General features: G+C 43.4%; 1 protein-coding gene across 4 annotated transcripts in view; it reads left to right on the forward strand.

Annotated features, from left to right (window-relative positions):
- LOC135100455 (neural-cadherin-like) overlaps positions 1-22,500 on the forward strand; it is a 78,226-nt gene that overhangs the window by 40,853 nt on the left and 14,873 nt on the right. For all 4 annotated transcript variants that reach the window (XM_064003369.1, XM_064003370.1, XM_064003367.1 and 1 more), the window contains exons 8-16: positions 2,456-2,619; positions 4,562-4,730; positions 11,251-11,625; positions 11,908-12,060; positions 12,792-12,931; positions 13,108-13,453; positions 13,998-14,237; positions 15,484-15,831; positions 20,591-20,933. In XM_064003369.1, coding sequence (XP_063859439.1) covers positions 2,456-2,619; positions 4,562-4,730; positions 11,251-11,625; positions 11,908-12,060; positions 12,792-12,931; positions 13,108-13,453; positions 13,998-14,237; positions 15,484-15,831; positions 20,591-20,933 — 2,278 coding nt within the window. The remainder of the gene's footprint in view (positions 1-2,455; positions 2,620-4,561; positions 4,731-11,250; positions 11,626-11,907; positions 12,061-12,791; positions 12,932-13,107; positions 13,454-13,997; positions 14,238-15,483; positions 15,832-20,590; positions 20,934-22,500) is intronic.

Genomic DNA, 22,500 nt, shown 5'->3' on the forward strand with positions numbered 1-22,500 from the left:
CCAAGAGCAACAAAAAATATAATAAAAAATAAAAAAGTGCACTTAGGTATCGGTCGTCAAAAATTACAGGATGTGTGTGTTGAAACCGCCCTCCTGAAAGAGTTCAAGTCATAGGAAAGAGGAAATACAGAAGCAGGCAGGGAGTTCCAGATTTTACCAGAGAAAGGAATGAATCATTGAGAATTAGAAACGTGGACAGAATAGGGGTGAGCAATTAAGCCGCGGGAGGAGGAGAGACATGCAGTTAACGAGATCAGAAGAGCATGAAAATAACAGTAAAATATAGCAAGAGATGCAACATTGCGGCGATGAGAGAAAGGCTGAAGTCAGTCAGTCAGAGGAGGGGAGTTGATAAGACGAAAAACTTTTGATTCCACCCTGTCTAAAAGAGCGGTATAAAAGGAAACCCCACCATACATAGATGGATAAGGCTCCTTTACAGAGTTAGCAGCTGGGGGTGGTAAGAAAAACTGGCGGAGACGACTCAAAACACCTAACTTCATAGAAGCTGTTTTAGCAGGAGATGAGATGTGGAGTTTCCAGTTTAGACCATAAATAAAGGGCAAACCGAGGGTGTTCAGTGCAGAATAGGGGGACAGTTGAGTGTCGTTGAAGAAGAGGGGATAATTGTCTCAAAGGTTGTGTTGAGTTGATAGACGGAGATGTGTTTTTGAGGCACTGAACAGTACTAAGTTTGCTCTGCCCCAATGAAAAATTTTAGAGACCTCCGAAGTCAGGCGTTCTGTGGCTTCCCTGCGAGAACTATTTACTTCCTGAAACGTTAGACGTCTACGAAAAGACATGGAAATGTGCAGGGTGGTATCATCAGCGCAAGAGTGGATAGGACAAGAAGTTTGGTTTAGAAGATCATTAATGAATAATAGGAAGAGAGTGGGTGATAGGACAGAACCCTGAGAAACACCACTGTTAATAGATAGATTTAGGAGAAGAACAATGACCGTTTACCACAGCAGCAATAGAACGGTCAGAAAGGAAACTTGAGATGAAGTTACAGAGAGGATAGAAGCCGTAGGAGGGTAGTTTGGAAATCAAAGCTTTGTGCCAGACTCTATCAAAAGCTTTTGATATGTCTAAGGCAACACCAAAAGCTTCACCAAAACCTCTAAAAGAGGATGACCAAGACTTAGTAAAGAAAACCAGATCACCAGTAGAGCGGCCTCGACGGAACCCATACTGGCGATCAGATAGAAGGTTGTGAATTGAGAGATGTTTAAGAATCTTCCTGTTGAGGATAGATTCAAAATTTTAGAGAGGCAGGAAATTAAAACAATAGGACGATAGCTTGAGAGATTAGAATGGTCACCCTTTTTAGGAACAGGACGAATTTAGGCAAACTTCCAGCAAGAAGGAAAGGTAGATCTTGATAGACAGAGTTGGAAAAGTTTTGACTAGGCAAGGTGCAAGGACAGAGGCACAGCTTCAGAGAACAATGAGAGGGACTCCATCGGGTTTGTAAGCTTTCTGAGGATTAAGACCAGCGAGGGCACGGAAAACATCATTGCGAAATATTTTATTAGGTAGCATGAAGTAGTTGTCAGAGGGTGGAGGAGAGGGAATCATCCAAGGTAGAGTTTTTAGCAAAGCTTTGAGGTAAGAGTTCAGCTTTAGAAATAGATGAGATGGCAGTGGTATCATCAAGTTGAAATAAAAGAGGAAAAGATGAAGATGATGGATGTTTTTGGCTAGCTGCCACAAATTACAAGGGGAGTTAGATCTTGAAAGATTGACACTCTTTATTAATGAAGAAAACACACTTGTTTAGGTCATGCTGATACATTTTTTGCATGTATATATGCATATATTTTATATATATATATATATATATATATATATATATATATATATATATATATATATATATATATATATATATATATATATATATATATATATATATATATATATATATATACATATATATATATATATATATATATATATATATATATATATATATATATATATATATATATATACCTTAATTATCAATATGATATAGAACTAAATTTCGATGTGTAAAATATTTTTTAAACAAAAAACCCACTTAGGGTGTTTTTTTTTAATGCCAACCCTGGTATTTACCTTTGGGACATACAGCTTGTTTTGCTGGCATGTAGTGCCACAGGTGACTTGATTTACAGTCGGTAAAGCCAGCAACTCAAAACAGAGATTGTTGAGATGCTTAAAGATTGCTACAGCTGTATCGGGTGTTATATTGTCTGTAATAGTGAACCACTGTAATTCATGTAAAATAGGTGTGACATGGTCATATTTCGGAGAGAGAGAGAGAGAGAGAGAGAGAGAGAGAGAGAGAGAGAGAGAGAGAGAGAGAGAGAGAGAGAGAGAGAGAGAGAGAGAATTCTCTTCCCTTGATATTTTTCTTTTAAGCAGTATCACTGTTTCTCACTGCATCCCTCGTTCGTCTCCCACACAGGGCGGGGGCTCAGAAGCGCCTCTAGGCCGAGTGTACGTGAACGACCCTGACGACTGGGATGCTGGGGACAAGTCTTACGCGTGGGACGGTCCGCCGCACCCTCTGTTCTCCCTGGACCCGCGCCACGGCACTGTCTTCGCCTCCAGCGTGGTGAGGGAGGGGAGGTGAGGCTGTGTTGAGGCCGTTCCCTCTGACTGTTGTGTGAAGAATGTGTTCTCTTACTGTTTTCTGGTGTGTTGTGGCTGTGTGAAGACTGTACGTGGTTGTGTTGTGGCTGTGTGAAGACTGTACATGGTTTCTCTTCTTCCTGCGAGGCTGTGGTGATGCTTTGTAAAGAAAGGCTGTGAGTAAGGTGTTCTTTATGCTGTGTGGCTGTGCTGTTGTTTTGATTGGGAAGGGAAACAGCAATAGTGTGTCTGATAGTTTATGTATGTGTTTATTACTATTTTTGTTGTGTAGAAAATTTTAGTTTTGATTCGCCATCATGTTGTGTTGATTGTCACTTTTTACTATCGTTCAAACTAAGGGGAGAGTTGTCAACACTCTTAATATTAATTTTATGCATTCACGGTTTTATTTGGTCATTTTTTTCAGTTCTAATTATGTTTTTATTCGTCATTTATTATTAATTATTATCATTATTATTTAGGAAAATTCCTGTATTTTTGTAAATACATATTGTCAGTAAACTACTACTACTACTACTATAATTGCTGCTGCTGCTGCTGCTGCTACGTGTGTATGTGTGTGTTTGTGTGTATGTGGATGTGTGGTACTCATGATTCATGCTCATGTAAGACTATTCTTAACCACAACATCAATAGTAAAACACATACACGTGTACAAAACTAAGAAAGAAATAATCTATACAGTTCTTCTTTCAAATATGTGTTTCACTTCCAGAAAATTTGATTTCATTATCCGCTCTAGAGAGCGAATCTTTTTTTTTTTCTTTTTTTTTTTTTCAGCACGCCAGGAAGACCACTTGAAGTGTCAGTTTTGCATGAGATCAACAAACAGTACTTAAAAGAAGCCGCGAGAGTGAATTTCATCAGAACTGTAACGGCAGTAAAAAGAAAAGCACGTTTACATTTTAGATTCCATCCGTCATTCTGAACTTATAATGCAATGATATTCTAGCTATACAGAAGTATGGATTGTTATAATGTCAGTGAAATGCACGATAAAATTCAGCATGGTATTTATGTCTTATTTATTTGTCTGTTTGAAGTTCAACCTTTGTGTAAAGAAGTACTAACTAACAGAATACACACAGTAAGAAGAATAAGGTCAGGAACAAGATCAATAGTCCACGTAGATCACTTATTATTATTTGTGGCTCAACTGTTTGTGTGACCAGCGTTCCCTCGTCACTCATACTGCAATCAATTTAACAAGAGCGGAGTGCCAGCGTATATTCATTCCTTTGGTGTAGTATTGCTATGTATAGAAGAAAAGGCAGCTTGATTGTCAGAATTGATTGCTACTTCTTTGATTTGACTTTTTCTATTTATTTTGTTTTATTTTTTTTTTTTACTTCTGGTGTGTGTTGTGCTAAATCCTCATGCACAGAATACTTTTTTTTTTATTTTTAAACTCTCTCTCTCTCTCTCTCTCTCTCTCTCTCTCTCTCTCTCTCTCTCTCTCTCTCTCTCTCTCTCTCTCTCTCTCACTCTCTCTCTCTCCTCCTCCTCCTCCTCCTCCTCCTCCTCCTCCTCCTCCTCCTCTTCCTCTTCAAGTTACGATGCTTGCACTACGTATTCTTCGTTTTTGTTTTTTTTTTTTGTTTTTTTTTTTACATTGTTTCATCTCTTCCCACGACATCAATGTTGCAGCGCCTTCAGTCAGTCAGCGAATCAATCAATCGGTCAAACCTTTCCTAATTGCTTTTCAAGATACTCCAGTCCTCTCCTGTGCTCCCTTTCCTCCCTCCATTCCTCTCGTGTGCTGTCTCTCCTCCCTCCATTCCTCTCGTGTGCTGCCTTTTCTCGCTCCATTCCTCTCGTGTGCTCCATTTCCTCCCCCCGTTCCTTTCCTGTGCTGCCTCTCCTCCCTCCATTCTTCTGAGCCTCCTTCCTCTCTGGCACTCATGTTCTCCCGCTGCAGGTACGATCTCCACTTTCGCGTGAGTGACCGGACGTGGCGGCAACGAGGAGTGGCTGCCAACGTGACGGTGATGGTAAGACTCCTGGCCCCCGCTGCCCTGGCACGCGCAGCCCCCCTCTCGCTGTTCCCCACCACGCCCGCACGCCTCGCCCGCGGTTGGACTCCACAGGTAAGGTGAATGCACAGGTTGTTGTTTTCTTATTGTTGGTATGTTTCGTGTGATTTTCGATTTATTGCTGTCTTCCTGTGATTGTCTTGGCTCTATTTTCTTCTTTTCTTCGTGCCATTTTTTTTTTTTATCGTTATTGCCCTTGCTGTTCTTATTATAGCAGCAGTAGTAGTAGTAGTAGTAGTAGTGATGGTAGGTGTAGTAGTAGTAGTAGTAGTAGTAGTAGTAGTAGTAGTAGTAGTAGGTGTAGGTGTAGAAGAAAAAGTAGATTGTAGTGGTGGTGATGGTAGGTGTAGTAGTAATAGTGGTAGTAGTAGTAGTAGTAGTAGTAGTAGTAGTAGTAGTAGTAGTGGTATTGTGCGTTGCAAAGTTGCAATCTTGCCTAGACTGGACACTCAGTAGCATACAGCATACACTAATAACTTTCTTATTTTAATTCGCTAAAATTAAATACAACAAATTATTTGGAGTATCACGTAACACAACCGCAAAATGCACTTCATTATACTTCAAGATTCAAGTGTTATTATTTCGCATGAAGCGTTCAGCAATACATCAATATTCAAGAACTATCCGAATAATCAGTGTCACTTTTCACTTCAACACATAATATTACACATCATAATAAAAACCAACAAAATACTCTTACCTACAATACCTACCAATATGAGCTGCGACAGACTGCACTGCAAACTTTTAACCTCAACTTACGGCCAGCAATCCGGTGAGCTGAGCCATCTCGCTCCTTGTCTCGCCCTAGTCTGGCCCTCTCAGATCCGGGATTCCTCTCTGCGAGTTCTAGCGACTCTCTTCTGTTTTCCCTAGCGCCTAGATGCTGCCTATATTTCCCCATTTACGAAGTTTTCGCCACGAACTGTTATTACCATTATGGCTCATTTTCGTAGCCTCTTCACGCATGATCCATTTCCTTACTGACTCATAATCTGATGCTTGAGTCATGGACACCTGGCTGCCTCTCCTGAGATATCTATTAGTCATACGTTAATCTATTAGTCAGCTGATCATTCTCTGGGCCGTATCGTTGGTCACGTCAACATTCCATGACCGTCTTCGGCTCTGGTATCTCTTAGTCCTCTGGTAACTTCAGGCTATGGGAGTTTGTTCTAGAAGCTGCTTCTCTCTCGTTCTGTTGCTTCTCTTAATCTGTTTCTCTCGTTCGCCTTTGTCTTTTGCCGTCTTCTGCTCCACTATCTTGGTTCCTCGGCCTGTGATATCCTCTATTTGTCTTGATATTTGTTCATGTATCTCATGTTCGTCTCTGTCTCTTGCCGTCTTGTGCTTCACTATTTTGCTTCCTCGGCCTGCGATATCTTCTCTTCGTCTTGTGTTTGCTTGTACGAGTATATTTCTTATTCTCCTTTATCTTCTGCCGTCTTCTGCTTCTCTATCTATTAGTTATTGGAAATTTCTGGGCCTGGATATTGTTGTTGTTCTTGGTACCTTCTCCTGACTCATTGGTTTGCGATATGTACTGGTAATTTTGCTATTTGCTCTCTTATCTCCATTTGACCGCCTTGTGGTCTCACCGGCTTCTTCCCACGTTATCTTCTGATTTCTCTTTATTCCCTTCTTTCTTCTGTTATTATGCTTCTCTTCCTACGTCTATTTATGTTCTTGTGCCTTCTTAGATATTATTCTTATTTTTCTGCTCCTGTGTTGTCCCGGGTCACAAAAGTAGTAGTAGTAGTGATAGTGGTGGTGGCGGTGGTAGATGTAGTAGTAGTAGTAGTAGAAGTGGTGGTGGTGATGGTTCGTTATCTCATGGTAACAGCTTGTACAACCTTTAGCGTTAGGTAACAGAGTTAGCTAATGGAAGGAGGAGTTGTTCGGAGACGAGGCAGAACATTTATTAACTTGATGGAAACTGAGATGTGAGAATACCAGTTGAATTTTTTTTTTAGAAAAAGACAACCCAAGTGTGTGTGTGTGTGTGTGTGTGTGTGTGTGTTTGTGTTTGTGTAGATGTGTGTGTGTGTGTGTGTGTGTGTGTAGATGTGTGTGTGTAGATGTGTGTTTGTGTGTGTGTGTGTGTGTGTGTGTGTGTGTGTGTGTGTGTGTGTGTAGATGTGTGTGTGTGTGTGTGTGTGTGTGTGTGTGTGTGTGTGTGTGTAGATGTGTGTGTGTGTGTGTGTGTGTGTGTGTGTGTGTGTGTGTAGATGTCACTGTTCCCAGATTAGCCTTAAACCTTCATGATTACCGTGTCGTTGCTGAAGAGCGTCCTTGGCTGAAAGAAAAGGAAGGAGGAGGAGGAGGAGGAGGGGGGGATGAGGGATGAGAGAACGTTGTTTGTGAAGGAAGCCGAAATCCGGGAAGAGTGTAGGATTCCAGGAGGCGGCCTGCATAGGTCTGGGCTTTGTTTTTTGTTTTTTTTTCGTGTTTACTTTCTTTTTTCTTTATTTTTTGTTCTTATTATCGTTATTATTGTTGTTGATCTTATTATCAATACTATTAGCCATATATTAGCCATAATTGTAAGAGTAGTAGTAGCAGTAGTAGTAGTAAGAGAATTAGTAGTAGTAGTAGTAGTAATAGTGATGGTGGCGGTTCGTTATGTCATCGTAACAACTTGTGGACAATGTAACAGAGATGGCTGCTGACAGGAGGAAATTGTTCGGATTGCAGGCGGCTCTTTGCATGGGTCTGGGTTTGTCACCAGCATGAAGCTTCTCGTGACCTGTTTTTTTTTTTTTTTTTCTTCTTTTTTCATCTGTGTTATATTAGTGTTGAAGATCTGAATAACTTTTCTAGTGAGTTTTCTAGACAATAATCCGTGCCGATGTGAACAAAAGTAGGTAATATATTTCCTTCTTTTTAGAAACTCAGAATAGCTTAACGAGACAGATATATGCATCTTTAAAATGAAAAAATAAATAAATAAATAAATTCATTTCTTTCGAATATATTGCAAAATAATAAATGACTATCAGACATTAAAGAGAAGGGAGAACCGTGAACATTATATTGCATGAGTTATAACCTTTAAAGAATAGAAAACGTGAGAAACAGAGTTCCCGTCGCTCCTTCCAACTACGATCAGCCTGCATTTCCTCTCCACACTGCCCTTACAGTTTTCGCCACACTACCAATAAGAATACACTTGAAAAGAAAAAAAACATCCTATTACTTGTGTCTAAGTACTTATATCCCTTACTGATACCAGGAAAAAATAAATGAATACTTGGAAAATATATGTCATTTATTTGTAAGATGCGGTCTTCCTCCTTCTCCTCCTCCTCCTCCTCCTCCTCCTCCTCCTCCTCCTCCTCCTCCTCCTCCCCATCTCTTCTTCCTCTTCTCATTCAGAGGAAAAACTGTTCCACTTACCGTTTATGCCACCGTTCAGTGAGTCAGTTCATACCACTCGTCGAGACAAACTGTAGCAAACACACACACACACACACACACACACACACACACACACAGAGAGAGAGAGAGAGAGAGAGAGAGAGAGAGAGAGAGAGAGAGAGAGAGAGAGAGAGAGGTGGGGGGGGGGTAAACGCACTAAGCAGCTTCTCTACACAGTTGCTGTCTCGTCTTAACAGAGCATCAGCGTGACGATAAAAGGCCTGACTTCACATTCCTCACTCTTCCTCTCGCTCTTAACCTTCCAAACTTTAGTTTAACACAACCTGTTCTAGTGCTATACATGATAGAGAGGCGGCTCACAAGTGCTAATTGAACATTCCATCACCTGAATCTCATGCACTTCATATTTCTGCGCGGAATCATGCCAAGTCTATTTTTCAACTATCCAAAAGCTTCTTTATTAATGGAAAGGGTCAAAATCTTTCAAGATCTAACTCCCTTCGTGACTTCTGGCACCTAGCCAAAAACATCTCCAATAACTTAGCTTCTTCATCTTTCCCTCCTTTATTTCATCCTGATGGCACCACTGCCGTCTCATCTATTTCTAAAGCTGAACTCTTAGCCTGAACCTTTGCTTGGACGATTCAGTTCTTGCTTTTCCCTCTCCTCGACTCTCCGACTATCTCATCCTAACCATTAAGATCCTTCACAGTGATGTTTTTCATGCCCTCGCTGGCCTTAACCCTCCGAAGGCTTATGAACCTGATGGGGTCCCTCCTTTTGTTCTCCGATGCTGTGCATCCGTGCTTGCACCTTGCCTGGTCATATTCTTCCAACTCTGTCTATTAACATCTACCTTTCCTTCCTGCTGGAAATTTACTTACATTCAGCCTGTTCACAAAAAAGATCACCGCTCTAATCCCTCTGACTAGCGTCCTATTGCTTTAATTTCCAGCCTCTTTAAAGTTTTTTTTTTTTTTAATCCTCAAAAGGAAGAGTTTTAAACATCTATCACTTTACAATCTTGTATTTGATCGCCAGTATGGGTTCCGTCAAGGATGCTCTACTGGTGACCTGGTTTTCCTTACTGAGTCTTGGTCATCCTCTTTTAGGAAATGTGTAAAATTTTCGCTATTCCTTTAGACATATCAAAAGTATTTGATGGAGTCTTTGAATTCTAAACTACTCTCTTACGGCTTTTATCCTTCTCTCAGTAACTTCACCTTAAGTTTCCTTTCTGACCGTTCTGTTGCTGTTGTGGTAGTCACTGTTCTTTTCCTAAGTCTATTAACAGTGGTGTTCCTCAGGGTTCTGTTGACATCCACTCTCTTCCTATTATTCAGTAATGATCCTCTAAGGCCTAAGCCACACTTCTTGTCCTCTCCACTACTACGTTGGTGCTGCCACCCTGCACTTTTCCACATCCAGCCCTTTAGGAATTACAAACTCAAACAGGGAAGCCATAAATCGCCTTATTTCTGGTCTCTCCAAAATTTATGACTGTGACAACACATTTGTATTGGTCAATGTCTCAAAAACTCAATTCCTCCATCTGTTAACTCGGCACAACCTTCTAGATAACTATTCCCACTTCTTCAAAGACACTAAACTCTCCCCATTTTTACATTGAACATCCTCGGTCTGTCCTTTCCTAATATTCTAAACTGGAAACGTCACATCTCATCGCTAGCTAAAACAGCCTACAGGGAGTTAGACATTCTGAGTCGTCTACGCCAGTTTTTGTCATTCCCCCTTTCATTTCATTTTATCAGTTCCTTTCCTCTAACTGATTGTCTTCAGCCTCTCTCTCATTATCGCAATGTTGCATTTATTGGTATCTTTTACCGCTATTTTCATGCTAATTGCTCTTTTGATCTTGTTAACCGCATACCTCCCCTCCTGGCCGTTGCCTCGCTGCACAAGACTTTCTACTTTCTATAACCCGTATTCTCTCCACTTCTCCAATGCAAAAGTTAATCAGTAATCAAAATTATTCATCTTATTTTTCTGGTAAACTTTGAAACTCCCTGTTTGTTTCTGTATTTCCTCATTCCTATGACTTGAACTCTTTCAAGGGGGAGGTTTCAAGACACTTATCCTCCAATTATGGATGATCCTTTTGACATCTCTTTTGGGACTAGCAACTCAGTGGGCCTTTTTCTTCTCTTTTTTTTTTTTTTTTTTTTTTTTTTTTTGCCTTAGGCCAATGTCTCTAACTTAAAAAAAGAGAAAAAAAAAGAGTTATAAAAATCCATGTGAAGGAAAAAAGCTAGCTATCAGTAAAACCATAACACATTGCGAGTATATTTAGCGAAGCATCAGTTGCAGCTCAGTAAGCCCAAGAATATGGAAGATTTGCGCTCGCTGGCAGCAGGAGTGTTAACAGGATATTACCTGGATAAGCTCCTAGTCACGTTACCAAACATCGCAAAATACATGGCCAGCTCATCCCCGCCCCCTGGACTGCCAACACAGGCTTTCCGCAGAACTGTTCAGGAATCTGAGGTTCAGGAATAGCGCGGGTAGATAAGCTGGTGAAAACTTGCCTCATTGTTCAGTAACAGCAACAGTACCGGGCAGCGACGCAGAGCACTGAGAAACGGTACCACTGCAATGTAACTCTCTCTCTCTCTCTCTCTCTCTCTCTCTCTCTCTCTCTCTCTCTCTCTCTCTCTCTCTCTCTCTCTCTCTCATTAGCATACTTAACAGCTCGTGTTTCATCAGGACAGACTCTTCCTCTAATGGTGACTGCTGGAATAGCAGCAAATCCGTTTTCTTTATAAAAGCTATTGGAATGAAATTATTCTCTTTTCTAATAGCACTTTTTTTATTATCTTGCCTTTTAAACGTTTTCGGAATAAAGTGGGTCAATTTGGCGCGCACGTGTGTGTGTGTGTGTGTGTGTGTGTGTGTGTGTGTGTGTGTGTGTGTGTGTGTGTGTGTGTGTGTGTGTGTGTGTGTGTAACTCCGACATAATGTATGATATCATTATGCGATACCATCCTTCTCAGTTCACACACACACACACACACACACACACACACACACACACAGTAATGGTAACTTCATTAGAGGCAACAAAGGTAAATTCCCGTCTTTGAATCTTGTGCCATCACCGCTCCACTCACCCACCCACAGCCTGCCACTGCTTCGTTTTTTTACCATTAAGAAATGTGTGATCTTATATCTGCAGGGAGGCGGTGGGAGGCTTGGCATACTCCTGGACGAGGTACTGAAGGTGGTGGGGGGAAGCTCCTCCCACAAGGTTGAGGTGGTGTCACTGTATGATGGCACGCTGTCGCACCCTCGACGCCAGCGGCCAGAACCCAGCCACGATGACAGCCACCAGCACCCAGACACTGATCGTTACCGCCACAGTCCGCCACACTCCACTAGAGCCACTGTTGCCTCAGCTGACGGAAGTGAAGGAAAAGGAAGCGAAGAGGAGAGTGCCCGGTTGCCTCCGCCTCCTCCGTCAGCCTGCGTGTGGTTGAGTGTGGTGGGTCCAGGAGGAGTATTCATGGATCCAACGAAGCTTCTGGGTCTGCTGGGGCTTCACTTACGACAGGTGAGGCTTTGGAGGCTCATTCACTCACCCTGTTCCCTTCAGCCCAGTGACGCCCTTCTGTCAGTCACCTCTAAAGGCACATATAACCCCTCCACGCTTGTCACTCACATATTCACCTCACCGTGCCATTTAGCTTTCACTATTGGCTTCTCTCACCACTTCCCATCACAGCCATTTCGTCCTCAGTGTTCACCTGCTTCCGCTAGATCCCCTTCCAGTCATCTGTTTATCTTCAGTAACCTCCATCGCCTCAGTCTCACCTATATTACGTCTTAATCGCAGCTGGAGGAGGCCACCAAATTGCGGGTGCATCTTGGCTCTCCCGAAGAGGCTGGAGAGCGACTAGATGGTACTCACTCTTCCAGCCTGCGGGACTCTCAGCCTGGCGACCCGTCCTCCGCGGCCTCCCTCGCCTCTACCTCTCTCCCTCTCCAGGTACTTGGCTCCTGCAGGCGAAATTTTGAGATATATTACAATTTTCTCCCGTAAAAGGAAATTGCGTTTGAGTGAATGAAGATAGAGAGGGAAATTTGATTATTGGTGGAAGTGAAGGTACCAATAGTGATGCTTTTCGTTATGACTTGTTTTACCCTTTGCTGGTTGGTACTTCTTTTATTTTTTTGCGAGTTGCTGAGAAAAGTTTCATTTGTTGCTCGGTTTCCGTTTTCATATCTGAGATTCCTGTGTATTTTGAAGATTGGTAACACCAACCTCCTATTTTGTTTTGTTGGCTTTGCTGTTGAAAAATTAACATGCCCATGTTTTGTTCTCTATTTTGTCGCTATTTTTTTTTTTTTTTTTTTTTTTACCTCATCATGTTTAGGTCAATGTTTTTTCTTTATTCAATTATTTTTTGCTGTGCGGGCGCAGCAGATGATTGATGTGTCACTGCGTGGTGAGTGGCTGACCCGGACTGGTGTGTTCGTCCTCTTGTTTGAGGCTGACGAGGAATGATGTGGTGGCCGACGTTCTTGACTGAGGTGATGACAGTGTAGTTGAAGCTCCTGATGTAAGGGGCTTATGATGTAGCTGACACACGTATGGGTGATCTAACACGATTAGAGGTGTTTTGGAGGAGCGATAAGGTAGTCTTAATAAACTGACAGGTTGACGTCAGGCCAGCGGACTGGAAAGTGTGGGTGATTATCAATGCTGTTCATTGCCAGGTCGTGGACACCAACGTCACCTCCCTGGTCACGCCGCGCCTCTCCCGCGCCCCCTCCTGCCGTGCCCAGGAGCCGGAGACCTGCACACCCTCCTCCTGCCTGAATGGCGGCCGCTGCCTCCCCACCCCTGCCGGCAACAGGTGTGTGTGGTCCTGTGTCAGATTAGTTACCATTAAGCATGTTTTCCTTGTTCTTAATTAATATGAGATGGAAACACCTGCCTTGTAGCCACGGAACACCTTTCCGCTGGCTGCTTGGCGAGAGTTGATAGCCCAGCGGCCACCGAGGTGAGGAATGAGCAGGTGTGATCCCCCAGGTGTGTGTGTCCGGGGGGATCCAAGGGATGGCGCTGCAAGGTGTTGGCGCGCACCTTCCTTGGCTCTGGGTGGGCGTGGGTGCCGCCGCTGCCTCGCTGCCTCCCCACCACTATCTCCATGCGAGTCCTCACCCGCCACCCGCAAGGCCTCTTGCTCTACGCCGGCCCCATGGCACCCTCGCAACGACCACACCACAATGTCCCCACACCCATGCTCGCCTTACAGATGAAGCACGGCCGCCCACAACTGTTGCTGGAGGGTAGCCTGGAGCCCATTAAGCTGGAGGTGAACATGACTTTGCACGATGGGGAGTGGCACAACCTCCACCTGCGCCTCGATACCCAGGTGAGGTGCGACGGCGGTGTGGCTCCCTCACTGCTGTTGTCTGAGTACTTCTGGGCGTGCTTAAAGCTGTTTTCTGATTATATTCTCTCTCTCTCTCTCTCTCTCTCTCTCTCTCTCTCTCTCTCTCTCTCTCTCTCTCTCTCTCTCTCTCTCTCTCTCTCTCTCTCTCTCTCTCTCTCTCTCTCTCTCTCTCTCTCTCTCTCTCTCTCTCTCTCTCTCTCTCTCTCTCTCTCTCTCTCTCTCTCTCTCTGGGGTTTCCTTACTTTCTTGATCTCACTACTGGTTCTCATCCCCCATAGATGGCGGAGTGATGTTTGTGAACCAGGGTTTGTGTTTATAAATATTTTCCTTTGATCTAAAGTTTCAGCGATATTCTATGTGATGTACTGAAATACCGGAAATTATCTGTCGTGATGGCACATATCAGCCTTTCACGAAGCCGGCGGAGCAGATTAACAACCAAGACCTTAGAACAAGCCTGATTAATACCATGTTTGCTCACGTGATGAAAGTTCCTGGTAGTGTATCCTTTACGGCGGCTCAGGGCGTGGCTCTCATGGTGGACCGGTGCGGGCGTGAGTGGCAGAGCACCGGCCCGTCTCACTGCCTGGCGTGGGCGAAGTGGGGCAGTCCTTGGGTGCTGGAGTCGTGGCCGAGCCTGGGACCCCTGCAGGTAGGTGGGATGGCCCACTCTCCGCCCATGGCCGAGCAGCACGGATGGTGGGAGCCACCGATCGCGCGCCCGCTGCACGGCTGCCTATCACACCTCACATTCAACGGACAGGTGGGTGGGAACAGCCTGCGCGCGCATGGTCCTGTGTGTGTGTGTGTGTGTGTGTGTGTGTGTGTGTGTGTGTCTTTTATGGTTGAATATAGTATTACAGTGATCATTTTTACAGTGCCACTTACAAGCCATTCAGTTCAAAGCCAGGAAGAAAAGGAAAAAAAAAACATTTACCTTCGGAAACTGGTGTATGAAAAAAATTGTTGGATGACATCAATGTCTCTCTCTCTCTCTCTCTCTCTCTCTCTCTCTCTCTCTCTCTCTCTCTCTCTCTCTCTCTCTCTCTCTCTCTCTCTCTCTCTCTCTCTCTCTCTCTCTCTCTCTCTCTCTCTCTCTCTCTCTCTCTCTCTCTCTCTCTCTCTCTCTCTCTCTCTCTCTCTCTCTCTCTCTCTCTCTCTCTCTCTCTCTCTCTCTCTCTCTCTCTCTCTCTCTCTCTCTCTATATATATATATATATATATATATATATATATATCTCTCTCTCTCTCTCTCTCTCTCTCTCTCTCTCTCTCTCTCTCTCTCTCTCTCTCTCTCTCTCTCTCTCTCTCTCTCTCTCTCTCTCTCTCTCTCTCTCTCTCTCTCTCTCTCTCTCTCTCTCTCTCTCTATATATATATATATATATATATATATATATATAGATATATATATATATATATATATATATATATGTATGTATGTATAGTCATTTCATTCAAAGGCAGAAGACTCGTCATTATTATTTCCTTCTTCGTTTTGTACTTTTGCATCTTAATTGCTAGTTAACTCGTGTAAATCAAAGATTTTTTTTCTCGATTTACTTAAAACTTGGAAATAATGATTAAGTTGAAAAGGAAAAAAATAGAAACATGAAGACTCCGTGTGGGGTTTTGTTTTTTAGATATGTTTATTTCCGTTTTCTAATCATATATTTTTATTGTTTTGTCTGAATGTATTCAGTGAATGGTGAAGTTCATGCAACTCTCTTCTAGCACATACTCATATAACGACTCGCTAAACGCATCGCCAGCACAATGTTTCCTTTTTAGAGAGTGTGCTTGGGCAAATGTGTACACGGGAAGAGGTTTTGGTAGTGTTATATCATAAATATTGTAATCCTTGGTATTAACACGTGCGATGGCCGACCTCAGCGGTCAACCGTTTGCACTAACTAGAACTTCATTGCAGTTGCCTCGTTACTGGCTTGTGCGATTTCTGTTAAGCACAATGAAGGTGTGCACATTGTCGATGCTTTCGCCTCCCTTAACAGATGGCGGACCTCGGGGAGCCCGCCTCCAGTGGGGGCAGCGCACCAGGCTGCCGCCCTCAGGAGGCAGCGTGTCCAGGAGGCATGGGTGGCTGCGGGTACCGAGGGGAGTGTGTGGGCGGCCTGAACCATCCAGAGTGTGAGTGTGAGCCGGGATGGGCGGGGACCAAATGCTCCACACTTTCGCCACCTGCTTTCCTTGGCCGTGGTTCCTACGTGAGGGTGGCTCTTTCCTTTGCGCCGCCCACCGCCGTGCCCAGGCTGCAGGTGCGGCTGCGGGTGCCGCACGCAACGTCAGGAATGCTGGTGCGCCTCGCGACAAGGCACCGCGCGGCCGTCTTCACCCTGCACGTGTGTACCTGTGTGTGTGTGTGTGTGTGTGTGTGTGTTATTCGGTTTATCTGCAAATTTGCCTCTCAGCGCCTGTTATACTTGTGCGCGAATGCTCTATTTGACTTTATTTGTTTCTTTGTTCGTGCGTATGTATTATCTATCTGTCTCTATGTTTTTATATACGTATGAATATATGCAATATATGTATGTAGGAAGATAAGCAGGTGTGTAGACAGATAGTTACAAGAGTATTTTTTTTTTTTTTTATGTAGGAGGGCCACTGGCCAAGAACAACAAAAATCCAATAAAAAAAAAATTAAACGAATAGGTTCCTAAGCGCTAATAAAAAATTTAAGGGTAAAATGTCTTGAAATCTCCCTCTTCAAGGAATTCAAGTCATAGGAAGGTGGACATACAAAAGCAGGCAGAGAGTTCCAGAGTTTACCAGAGAAAGGCATGAATTATTGAGGACTAAGAATAATGGTTAGCTCTTGCATTTGGGAGATGGACAAGACAGGGGTGACAGAAAGAAAAAAGTCTTGTGCAGCAAGAAAAACTGGCGGAGACGTCTCAGAACCCCTAACTTCATAGAATCTGTTTTAGCTAGAGTTTAATTATAATTAATTAATTATAAGAAAATAGACAGACCGAGGATGTTCAATGTAGAAGAGGGAGACAGTTCAGTGTCAGTTAAGAAGAGGGGATAGTTGTCTGGAAGGTTGTGTCGAGTTGATAGATGGAGGAATTGAGTTTTTTGAGGTATTGAACAATACCAAGTTTGCTCTGCCCCAATTAGAAATTTTAGAGAGATCAGAAGTCAGGCGTTCTGTGGCTTCCCTGCATGAACTGTTTACTGCCTGAAGTGTTGGATGTCTATGAAAAGACGGAGAAAGTAGGAGGGAACAGAGAAGGAGCTACTGTCAGTTACCTCAGACACATGTGTTTCAGTGAGGAAAAGAAGATGAGGTTTAGTAGAGGAGAGGTGGTTTTTCTACAGATTGAAAATTAGATCTAAGACTGCGAATGCTGCAGAAGTTCATGAAGAAAAGGTTGAGGGGGGGTGTCAAGACACTTAGGTTCGATACCAGAAGAGCAGTCCGACCTGGGGATATTTGTGGTCCCCTCACCACATGGAGACTCCGAGGCTGGTGTAGAAATCGCCATGATAATTTAGAATTTTGAGTAAAGGGTGAGTGAGGTCTAAAGCACTGGATCAGGGGGGTGCTGTGAACTTATAACCCAGCTGTGACCTCACTGAACGTTTCCCTTTGTGTCTCACAACACAAGGGGGCAGTCACAGCCTGACCTCTAAACACAACTCTCTTCCTCCACTCAAAATTACAAGCACCAAATAACACACACACCCTTCAATCAAAAAATTCAAAATTATCATGATTCCTACACCAGCCTCGGAGTCCCCATCTGGGGAGGGGACCACAAATGTCCCCAGGTCGGACTGTCCTTCTGACAACGACCCCAAGTGTCTTGACACCCCCCCTCAACTTTTTCTTCATTAACTTCTGCAACATTCGCAGTCTAAAATCTAATTTTCAATCTGTAGAACACGACCTCTCCTCTTCTAAACCTCATCTTCTTTTCCTCACTGAAATTCAGGTGTCTGAGGCAACTGACAGTAGCCCCTTTTCTGTTCCCTCCTACTTTCTCTATCATCATTTTCAATCCAAAGCTGGATCTTTCGTTTATGTGCGCAACGACTTAACCTGCTCTCGTGCCCACGCTCTTGAATCTTCCGAGTTTTCCACCATCTGGCTACGACTACAGAGTCACTCTCAAACTAAATTTATCTGTGCTTTATACCTCTCACCCAACTCCTGCGACTATAAGAAATTCTTTGACTACTTAACTTCCAAGGTGGAACACATTCAAACTCTCTTCCCTTTTGCAGAGATCTCCATTCTTGGAGACTTTAGTGTTCACCACCAGCTTTGGCTTTCCTTTCCCTTCACTGACCATCCTGGTGAGGTAGCCTTCAACTTTGCTATCTTCCACGACCTAGAGCAATTGGTGCAACACCCTACTCGTATTCCTGACCGTCTTTGAGATATGCCCAACATTCTTGACCTTTTCCTGACCTCTAATCCTTCTGCTTATGCTGTCAACATCTCTTCTCCGTTGTGCTCCTCCGATCACAATCTCATACCTGTCTCTTGTCCTATCGCTCCAATCCCTCCTCAGGATCCCCCTAAGCGAAGGTGCCTCTGGCATTTTGCCTCTGCTAGTGACGGGGATTCTTAAGAGATATTTTGCTGATTTTCCTTGGAGTGACTACTACTTCCGTGTCAGAGACTCGTCTTTGTGTGCCGAGCGCATAACAGAGGTGATAATGTCTGGCATGGAGGCGTACATTCCTCACTCTTTTTCTCGACCTAAATCTTCCAAATCTTGGTTTAACACAGCTTGTTCTCGTGCTATACATGATAGAGAGGTGGCCCACAAAAGGTACTTAAGCCTTCTATCACCAGAATCTCATGCACTTTACATTTCTGCCCGAAACCATGCCAAGTCTGTTCTCCAGCTAGCCAAAAACTCCTTCACTAACAGAAAGTGTCAAAATCTTTCAATGATCTAACCCCTCTCGTGACTTCTGGCACCTAGCCAAAAATATCTCGAATAACTTTGCTTCTTCTTCTTTCCCTCCTTTATTTCAATCAGACGGCACCACTGCTATCACATCTATCTCTAAGGCTGAACTCTTCGCTCAAACCTTTGCTAAAAACGCTACCTTGGACGATTCAGGGCTTGTTCCTCCCTTTCCTCCACCCTCTGTCTACTTCATGCTACCTATTAAAATTCTTCGCAATGATGTTTTCCATGCCCTCGCTGGCCTAAACCCTCGGAAGGCTTATGGACCTGATGGGGGTCTCTCTTATTGTTCTCCGAAACTGTGCCTCTGTGCTTGCACCTCCCTAGTCAAACTCTTTCAGCCCTGTCTGTCAACATCTACCTTTCCTTCTTGCTGGAAGTTTGCCTACATTCAGCCTGTTCCTTAAAAGGGCAACCGCTCTAATCCCTCAAACTACCGTCCTGTTGCTTTAATTTCATGCCTATCTAAAGTTTTTTAACCTATATTCAACAGGAAGATTCCTAAACATCTATCACTTCACAACTTTCTATCTGATCGCCAGTATGGGTTCCGTCAATACCGCTTTACTGGTGATCTGGCTTTCCTTACTGAGTCTTGGTCATTCTTTTTTAGAGATGTTAGTGAAACTTTTGCTGTTGCCTTGGACATATCAAAAGCTTTTGATAGAGTCTGGCACAAAGCTTTGATTTCCAAACTACCCTCCTACGGCTTCTAACCTTCTCTCTGTAACTTCATCTCAAGTTTCCTTTCTGACCGTTCTATTGCTTCTGTGGTAGACGGTCACTCTTCTTCTCCTAAATCTATTAACACTAGTGTTCCTCAGGGTTATGTCCTGTCACCCACCCTCTTATTATTATTCATCAATGACCTTCTAAACCAAACTTCTTGTCCTATCCACTCCTACGCTGATGATACTACCCTGCAATTTTCATAGACGTCCAACCCTTCAGGAAGTAAACATTTCACGCAGGGAAGCCACAGAACGCCTGACTTCTGATCTCTCTAAAATTTCTGATTGGGGCAGAGCAAACCTGGTATTGTTCAATGTCTCAAAAACTCAATCCCTCCATCAACTCGACACAACCTTCCAGACAACTATCCCATCTTCATTGACACTCAACTGCCCCTCTCTTCTACACTGAACTTCCTCGGTCTGTCCTTTACTTATAATCTGTACTGGAAACCTCATATCTCATCTCTAGTTAAAATATCTTCTATGAATTTAGGCGGTCTGAGACGTCTCCGCCAGTTTTTTCACCCACACCCCCCAGCTGCTAACTCTGTACAAGGGCCTTATCCGTCTATATATGGAGTATGCTTCACATGTCTGGGGGGGGTTCCACTCATACCGCTCTTCTGGACAGGGTGGAATCAAAAGCTTTTCGTTTCATCAACTCCTCTCCTCTAACTGACTGTCTTCAGCCTCTCTCTCATCGCCGCAATGTTGCATCTCTAGCTGTCTTCTACCGCTATTTTTATTCTAACTGCTCTTCTGATCTTGGTAACTTCATGCCCCCCTCGTCCCGCGGCCTCACTGCACAAGACTTTCTTCTTTCTTTCACCTCTATTCTGTCCACCTCTCTAATGCAAGAGTTAACCAGTATTCTCAGTCATTCATCCCTTTCTCTGGTAAACTCTGGAACTCCCTGCCTGTTCCTGTATTTCCACCTTCCTATGACTTGAATTCCTTCAAGAGGGAGGTTTCAAGACACTTATCCTTAAATTTTTGACTACCGCTTTGGACCCGTTTATGGGACTGGCATCTCAGTGGGCTTTTTTTTTTTTTTTCTTTGTTGCCCTTGGCCAGTGTCCCCCTTACATAAAAAAAAAAAAAAAAAATAGGTGCTTGTAATTTTGTGTGAAGGAAGAGAGTTGTCTTTAGAGAGCAGGCTGTGACTGCCCTCTTGTGTTGTGAGACACAAAGGGAAAACCTTCATTGAGGTCACAGCTGGGTTTAATGATAAGATAATGATAATGTATTATTCATCATATGTAGTTTGTTTTAAGATGGTATCACAGCATCATACATCTAGTTTATAAAACTGGTCACACTTTACTGCCAGCTCTACACACTCATAAAACTTTGGAGACATCTTTATTTGCTGCCAGACATCCAGCTACCCGCCATTATGTCTCGCTAATGTACCGCTCCTCCTTCATACATACCTTCAGTTGCGATCTGGTATCGTCTGCGCCTCCCTAACTGGCGCAGGCGTGGGAGTGCGTGAGGCGTGCGTGGAGGGCCGCGGAGTAGGGGACGGCCTGTGGCATACTATCAGTGCGGAACAGCATGGTGACAACCTAGTGGCGAGTGTGGACGACGGCGACGGCTGGCGACGCAACGAGAGTCTGGCGTCGCTGCTGCTGGGAGAGGCGCGGCAGGGACTAAGTAAGGCCAGGAGGGTCACGTCGCCAAAGGTCCTCCAGATGAGCAGACTGGAGGGCGTCACTGTTGGAGGCGTACCGCGCTTGACTGGAGGGAAGCTGGCGGCAGTAACTGAAGACCTTTCAGGAGGTGAGTTTTTCATTATTTGGGTGGTGAATTTTTTCCTAAGACAAAAGGAAATATGGAGACTTTTTGAACTTAACACTCATTCTTATACTCTCCCAGCTAACATACAATCGCTAAATATAATTATAAATAACTGATAACTTAGCTGTGGTACACGTGGCTAGCGGAGAGCTGTGATGGCCGGGGTCGGTTGCGAGTTGATGTCGCTGGGCGTTTCAATCCAGTGGCTGGTCGTGTTTTCGTAGCAAAGACAGCTTTTTTGTGGTCATCCAAGGTTCTGTGCTTCTAAATTCTTATTAACTTAGTGAATTTAACAAGTGCAAGCTGTAGAGTGGCGGAGAACTGACTTGAAAGGTTGCTGGCTGGGGACCGTTGGACTACTGAGGATGCGTTTCGGACCAAGCCGTGAGCTTTGTTCCTCAGCTTGCCATGTCAAAACAAATGCTATATACAATCCGCACACATCTATTTCTCATTTTGTTTATTTTAATGACTAATACTTAGTTTGTACTAGATTAACCTTAATTACCCTTTAATTTACAATGTATATACAAATCACAACACAAACTAATAATGCATTGATATTATGCGTGATGCTAGTGGAAATTTCCTCAGGAAGGAATTATAAAATATTTCTGTCATTGGAATGAGTAATGTCCCTTGAATGATTGAGGCCCTCGGAATGAAAAGTTAAGTGTCAAGAAAGATCCAATGAAAAGATATAAAAAGATGGTAAATACTTGTATTCCTCTTAATTTTTACTAGTGTATTTCTGTGTTTTGAATCTCGCGTTTCCTTTCTTTACGATGAAATGTTAAAGGAACGTTCCCTGAAACCAGATTAAGGATGATTCACTGGAGAACTTAGAGTATAAATCCGGAAGAGAGAGAGAGAGAGAGAATATGAGAGAGAGAGAGAGAGAGAGAGAGAGAGAGAGAGAGAGAGAGAGAGAGAGAGAGAGAGAGAGAGAGAGAGAGAGAGAGAGAGAGAGAGAGAGAGAGACGAAAGTACATTGTAATGATACCAACCACTGAATTAAGCATGCAACATAAACTTCTCCCAAACATTGAGGGAGAAAAAGCCAACAAAAAGAGAGTGAATTGCAGGCAAGCGAGAGATGATGGGCCCATTACTGGATCTGTTACCGTTACTTCAGCTCGCCTCTCAGTAGCATTATCATTACCTTAGTTACCTGTGCTGTTCCCTATTACTTGGCCGTCCTCGAGTACTATTATCAAGGCAGTGGAGTTCATTGTGTAGTGTTAATTGGGTACCTCACTTTTAGGTGCTCCTCTTTATTTCATTTTCCTCTTTCATTGAAGTGTTCAGCTACTGTTTACCTCTCTCTCTCTCTCTCTCTCTCTCTCTCTCTCTCTCTCTCTCTCTCTCTCTCTCTCTCTCTCTCTCTCTCTCTCTCTCTCATACACATAAATTTATAAATGCCAGTGCTTTTCGTAAATATTGTTATTATCAATGGTAGGAATTAATGGAATTTGAGTAGTAGTAGTAGTAGTAGTAGTAGTAGTACAGTAGTAGTAGTATAGTAGTACTAGTTGTTGTTGTTGTTGTT

The sequence above is a fragment of the Scylla paramamosain genome, chromosome 5 (assembly GCF_035594125.1).
Source record: "Scylla paramamosain isolate STU-SP2022 chromosome 5, ASM3559412v1, whole genome shotgun sequence".
In the NCBI taxonomy this organism is placed as follows: Eukaryota; Metazoa; Arthropoda; class Malacostraca; order Decapoda; family Portunidae; genus Scylla; species Scylla paramamosain.